This window comes from Sus scrofa, chromosome X (assembly GCF_054392235.1).
Source record: "Sus scrofa isolate SSC_HxYL_T2T_F1_AM1 chromosome X, Sscrofa_HxYL_maternal_Yorkshire_Landrace_v2.0, whole genome shotgun sequence".
NCBI lineage: Eukaryota > Metazoa > Chordata > Mammalia > Artiodactyla > Suidae > Sus > Sus scrofa.
This window is the reverse complement of record NC_139401.1, coordinates 43,718,286-43,725,000: the sequence shown is the minus strand read 5'-3', so window position 1 is coordinate 43,725,000 and position 6,715 is coordinate 43,718,286. Positions and strand designations below refer to the sequence as shown.

The following is a 6,715-nucleotide window of genomic DNA, read 5'->3' as shown; positions in this document are numbered from 1 at the left end:
TCTCCTCCCTGAGTTTCTCGACTTGGCTTCCAGGGTATCACTCAATTCTCCTAGATCTCCTACTATCCTCCTCCGTCTCCCTCCTAGTATTCTGTGCTAGTTTTTCAGTCTCCTGACCTATTATACTGGAATGCTCCAAGGTTCAGTTTTGAGTTCTCTTCTTTCCCCAATCTATTCTCACCCCTTGGTGACTTCATCCAGTTTTGTCCATCTTTCGTAGTTGGTCAGGCTAGCTTAGACTCCCTTTTTTTTTTCAAACCCTACTCTATCAGCTAATCCTATTGGTTCTACCACTCAAATGCACCCCAAAGTTGACTAATTCTATTGCTGCCGCTCTGGGTCAAGCTACCATCTCTTTCTTAACATGGACTGTAGCAGTAACCTCCAAACTGGTCATATCATTTCTACTTTTGCCTCTTTTAGTCTAACCACAGAGTACCTAAGAAGATCTAGTTTAAGTCAGATCATACCATTCCTCCATTCACACCTCGCCATAGTTTCCCATTTATCTCAAATAAAATATAAAATCCTTACTACAAGGCTGAACATGATTTAGCCAGCCTGTTTTCAACTGGACCACAATTAGCTCTCTTCTCACCCTGCTCAGCCATGCTTGCCACCCTGATTGTACCCTGACTGTCCCTAAATATGCAAAATACACTCCTGCCTTAGGGCCCATTGCTCATTGCTGCTCCCTAGAACTGGAACCCTCATACAAATATCTTCAAAGTTCACTTCTTTAACTCTTTCAGGTACTTATTCAAATGTCACCTTCTAATAAAGCCTTCCTAGACATTCCTATTTATAACTGCAACTTCTCTACCAACCAATGTCTAGTACTCTCCAGCTCCCTCTTCTAATAGATTTTTCTGGAGAACTAATCATAACATTATCTAATATTCTATATGTAATGCTTATTTACTGTCTGTTTACCTACATGACTTAAGATATTTCTGCATGTCTTTCTTGCCAATATATCCCCAGAACTTTGAATAGAAGACAGTATAGTAGATGCTCAACACTTCTTTAAGAATGAATAAAACCACTAATCCCTCTACAACAGAGTCCCATCAGGAATAGTATATCAAGGAGTTCCCATCATGGCTCAGTGGTAACGAACCTGACTAGGATCCATGAGGTGCAGGTTCAATCCCTGGCCTCATTCAGCGGGTTAAAGGATCCAGCGTTGCTGTGAGCTGCAGTGCAGGCTGGCAGTTGTAGCTCCGATTAGACCCCTAGCCTGGGAACTTCCATATGCCATGAATGCAGCCCTTAAAAAAAAAAAAGAAAAAGGAAAAGAGAATACTACTTTAAAACTAAACTTAAAAGTTTTAGAAAAAGAATTTTACCAATATTATAAGGCTAGCCAGCAATAGGTCAAATAATTCTTTTTTTTTAATAATGATTTTTATTTTTTCCAGTATAGCTTGTTTACAGTGTCCTGTCCATTTTCTATGGTACAGCAAGGTGACCCAGTCACACGTACATGTATACATTCCTTTTCTCACATTATCATGCTCCATCATAAGTGACTAGATATAGTTCCCAGTGCTATACAGCAGGATCTCTAGTAGACTAATAGAAGTATAAGTAATTTGGCAATGTGTATTCACAACATCTTTTAAAATACTCTTTGACCCTTCGGTTCTGCTTTGGAGCACTTGCTCCATGGAATCCAAAATACAGGGAAAACTATGTGGATAAGTATTCAGAAGTAAAAACTTTTTGTCCCATCAGAGTGAATACCTACTACCTAGCATAGCACCTGATCTTAAGTAGGCAATATATGCAAAAATGAACTAAGAATCACTGTAAATGCTTAGGATGCCACTATAAATTAGCAATGGGTTTTGGGAATTATATGATCTATTTTCTTTTTCCGTTAGAAATTTCTAACATTTTCTCTGTAACTTTTATATGGAAAAGAAAACATAACACTGGGTCACAATGTAGTAATATCGTCGTAGTACCACAAATGCTTACAAAAACAGTTCCTCAGACTTCTATTTCTTCTTTTCTCAAAATTCATAAAATCAAATAGAGACAACTATTACGTGATACGCCAACAAGGCAGTTAGTCCTATTACCTGAGTGGAGTTAGATAGTTGGTTTTTCCACGGCTCCTCTGCGCTGCTGGTCAGGTTTGTGCGGTTATGAGGTAGAGTGAGTGCGTTTCGCTGCAGGTAAGGCACGTTTCCATTACTTCCACTTCCTGTTATGTGATTATTGCCTATCAAAATAGTGTCTGTACTTCCCAGCGTTCTTGATGTGCTACAGGGAACATGGCCTGTAGAAAAGGGTCCATTGGCCAAAGGCTGCCCAGGGCAGGCAGGGCGGACTCCAGGCTGAGAGACGCTGGGCACTCTGGTCAGAGCAAGCTGCGGCTGCTGGCCAGAGACTGAGTTTGTAGGCAGTGATGAGTCAGCTGTTGGCCCGTTAGGAATTCCAGTAGATCGTACCTGTGCAACTCCTGTTGGTCTCATCTGTCAAAAAACAAATGAAAAATAAATGCTGACTATGGGGCCCACAGGGGAAAGAATTAGAATATAAAAGTTTATATCCATGTAATCTCTGATTTCACCCTAACATTTAATTTCTCTAGGTTGAAAAATACTTTTTAAAAATAGGATACGTTTGTTCAATTTAGATTATTTAGCCTCCTCGGAAAAGCAGGAATCTGTTTCATTTTTAAAGAAATATCCCTTTAGTAATGACAAAAGAAAGCAGCTGAAAATTACAGAAAGGGATTCAAATTTACAGGCCTTTCCTAAAATCCCCAAATAGGAGATCTCGAAATTCCATTCTACCACATCTAAAACGCCAGATTCTCTGAGTTAAACAAACTTGAAAGACCCTCACCCGAGTTTAGGATAGAGCTTAAGTGTTAAATAATACAAAGAAAACCTATGCAAAACAGCATGTAAATAAATAATAAAATTATCTTAAGAAGCATGGATTACTAAATTCCACCAAATACTAGTATAAAGTAGAAACTGGCATGAACACACTCTAAAAAGATGTTCCAGTCAATAAAAATACTCAAAATGCTACTAAGTTTCAGGGGGAAAAAATGCTATACACACTTGGTGTTGCTGCATTAAGACAAACTGACTTTCCAGCTGTTCCAGCATCAGTTTCTGTGCTGGATTTAAATTATTTCTATTTGCACGGAGCTGTTCCAAGTGCTAGAAGAAAGAAGAGAGAGGAGAATATAGTCAAAGACATACCTAAGAAATAAGTACACTATTCTAAGCAACCATTCCCAGAAATGGGTAGATAAAAACTCCGAATGCTGTCCAGTCGAAGATACAGATTTCTGACCAATGGCAATTACCCCAATATGAAGTCCTTTAAGAAAAACATTTCCCTCAAGAAAGTTTACTGTAATGTGATTTTTGAGATAAATGGGCATGAAATTTTATTCATCAATAATTTTCAGTATTTACACAGAACGTTCTTTAAGCTTAAAAATGCATTATGACAACTATACTCTGTTCGGAATAGTACAAGTCTGAAGACAGCCTGACTGTCCAAAACCAGTGATCCGCCTAAGCAAAAATATGACACCTACATAAGGAAATATGGTGTAGCCATGAAAGAATAAGGAAGCTTTTTATATACTGACATAGAAAGGTCTGTAAAAATACATTGTTAACAGTATATATAGCATTCTACCATTTGTGTAAAAACAGGAGAAAAATAATGAGAGAAAGGGGGTGCATATTTGCTTGTACATGTATGACATTATCTCTGGACAGGTAGATTAAGAACTAATAAATAACACTGGCTGTCTGTTAGGAGGAGAACTGAGTGGGCAGGGGCAGGAACTGGAAGAAGAATTTACTCTATATACACTGAAGTCATACTTATGTAGTCTGAACCATGAGAAGGTATTACATGTTTTTTGGGGGCGGGCGGGGGGTGGTGGCAGTGATGGTGGTGGTGGTAGTGAGGGAGAACCAGGGAGCAGACTAAAACTAAATGGAAAACAAAAATGAATGATCTCAATTACTCTGGTAAATGTGGGTTCATTTTACTTATGTGCATATTAACTGAATTTACTGTCATTCAACTTTAAGAATTAATACTTTAAAAACTTAAAAGTCTATTACTTAAAGTATCTCTATAAACAGGAAAAACAATCTATAAAAAGCTTATCTTACATACCTGTAATTTCTGTGGTGTCAAACACCATGAATGACCTTGTTGCTGTACTGGAGGATGTGACACTGCATGGCCACTACTCCAATTATCAGAAGTATTCTGAGGAAAATTAGTAAAAAAAAAAAAAAATTAAAGGATATTTGGTTAAATCCACAGGGTTAACAATAACGACTAATGGAGGTCAAATGACTATGAATTTGAATATTTACATATAAAAAATGTTATGACATTTAGTTCTTTTAAAAGTAATTTTACATGCATAATAAATTTGGAAAATCATAAATTAAAAAAATACTGATTCTTTAATAAGCCACCCCAAAAAGCCCACCCCTAAACTGTGGCCCAAATGGCTAACCTAAATACCACACTGTCCACTAGATCCAATGTTAAGTTTATTTCAATGTCAGTAGAAAGTGATGATGAAAAGTGTGTTGAGATCTTAACGGCAGGGAGATGAATAAAAATGATTTGATGAATGCAAATTTATCCCTACTTTCTATATTTAATATGATGCTAAGAATTTGGGATGGAAAAACTCAAACCTTTCACTCTTTGATGTCCACAGATTTAAAATAAAGGACAGGAGATGTTCAAACTGCACAGGTTCAGGGCAGTTGGGAGTTTCTTTTTTGATTGGGATTTTCTATTTCTCTAAAATATATACCTTTGTTGGACTAGATGTTCTTTTCCTCTTGGCAGGACTGGACAGGTCATCTACTTGGCTAGAAGGAATCATGTGTAGTGGCAAGGATTGCTGTGAAATTGGTGTTTGACTGAGGCCTAATACAGGTTCAGTATTTGGATGATGAGGTTTACATGCCTAAGAATCACAGAAGGAAGACAAAAATAGGGTTCTATATATTCTTAATTCATTCCTTCAAATTATAAAACTTTACAAGCTACATACTTTTCAAAGCTATGTGGACATCACTAATCACAATTATTGAAAATCAAAATCAAATGAATCATTAATGGAGGAATGTGTACCTTCCTTTGAAAAACTTGCTTTAAAAATCAAATAAACCACTGCAGCATTACTTTAAGAAATCTCCTTCAAAATCATGAAAATGCACAAAGGTTCTAAACTGGCACCCCAAAATTTCTTCCCATATCAAAGGGAGTTTTAATTTGATCTAGATTCCCTTCACAATTAAATCAAAAGGCTTTTCATTAATAAAAGCCTCCTGTGCTTAAGTAAAATACGCTTGACCACTACAGATTGAAAAGAACCCTTAAAGCTGGGCACCTACAGAACATAACCCAACTTCTCACCTGCTGTGCTGTGTTCATGGCACCCTGCCTGGAGGTAAGCTCTGCGGGGATTGGTAGGCTCCACGCCTCCTCAATACTAGGAAGTAATTTAGTTTTATTCTGTAGACTACCTTGTGGAAGGTTACACAACTGAGCCTAGGAAAAATTATGTAAAAAGCAAATTTAACACAAGCCTAATTGAGTAAGAGCAAGTCCACTAAATCTTCCTAAATGCTATAACTAATTTTTTTTAAAAAGAAAATAGATTCTTAATTTGGGGTTTCAGAAAGATACTAAGTATAATGAGGGAAATCGGAATATAAACCTTTGTGAGAATTAAAACAAAGCTAAGCTTTGTTTTCAGAGTTCTTACAGCTGTCTTCTCATGAAACTCCACGCAAGAGTGAAAGACAGTGTTCATGTTCTTTCCTCTAAAATGCTATGACAACTTAAAAATGTAGACAGTACATAGAAAAAAATTATGTAAATTAATATGCATCAACAGAGTAAATGTGTAAAAGAGCATCTTTTAAAATACTGCATATCTTACTTAAAATGAAAAGTAAAATAATATTACAAGCTATGGTATGTTTACAAAATATGGAAACAAATTATAGACATCAAAACACAACTAGACACACTTTCCAGCCACCCTCCTCCTGCCTGAGTGCCATGGGGAAATACGTGCCTTTAAAAAACTGCTATTTAAACATTTTACCTGCAAATACTTAATTCGTGCTGCAAGGGCAGAGGTATTACTACAACTTTTGCTTCTGGTTGCATTTAAGTAGCATTTAATGGCATCCTGAGGCTGGTTACAGGATTCGTAGAGTGTGCCTAGGTCCATCCAGGCTGCAGCATGGCCATGGTCCAACTGTACAGCACATATATAGGCCTGTAAAGCATCCATAGGCTGATTTTGCTGCTGATATAGCACGCTGGAAAGAGAAAGTCAGAAAAAATAAACCCACTAAGAACTGCTTCACAACAGAACATAAACTATGAAATACATTATATGTGATGCAACTGTACTTGTGTATCAATTATAATAGCATTATTTTTATATAAAGTCTTACCCTATTGAACACCATGTATCTGCACTTGCTTCTGATTTATCAATAGACTGCCTGTAAGATATAAAGGCATCCTGAACTTTCCCAATACTTGAATAGCACCTGAGAGGGGAGGGAAAAATTAAGAAAATACCATTAATATTAATTAATTAATTAATTAGCTGAAAGGATGGACTATATATCAAAGCAAATAAAAAACCTAATAAGCTAACATATTTATGTGAATG

General features: G+C 36.7%; 1 protein-coding gene across 9 annotated transcripts in view; it reads right to left on the bottom strand.

Annotated features, from left to right (window-relative positions):
• Positions 1–6,715, bottom strand: part of KDM6A (lysine demethylase 6A) — a 199,810-nt gene that overhangs the window by 46,543 nt on the left and 146,552 nt on the right. For 2 of the 9 annotated variants that reach the window (XR_014835286.1, XM_085007699.1), the window contains exons 11-17: positions 6,492–6,590; positions 6,134–6,353; positions 5,437–5,571; positions 4,829–4,984; positions 4,168–4,263; positions 3,084–3,185; positions 2,088–2,483 (exon numbers count right to left, since the gene is read on the bottom strand). Coding sequence is in view for 8 of the 9 variants with exons in the window: in XM_085007699.1 (XP_084863825.1) it covers positions 2,088–2,483; positions 3,084–3,185; positions 4,168–4,263; positions 4,829–4,984; positions 5,437–5,571; positions 6,134–6,353; positions 6,492–6,590 (1,204 nt within the window). In the remaining variant the exon portion in view is untranslated. The remainder of the gene's footprint in view (positions 1–2,087; positions 2,484–3,083; positions 3,186–4,167; positions 4,264–4,828; positions 4,985–5,436; positions 5,572–6,133; positions 6,354–6,491; positions 6,591–6,715) is intronic. The other 7 variants (XM_085007700.1, XM_085007702.1, XM_085007701.1 and 4 more) reach the window with 7 other exon arrangements.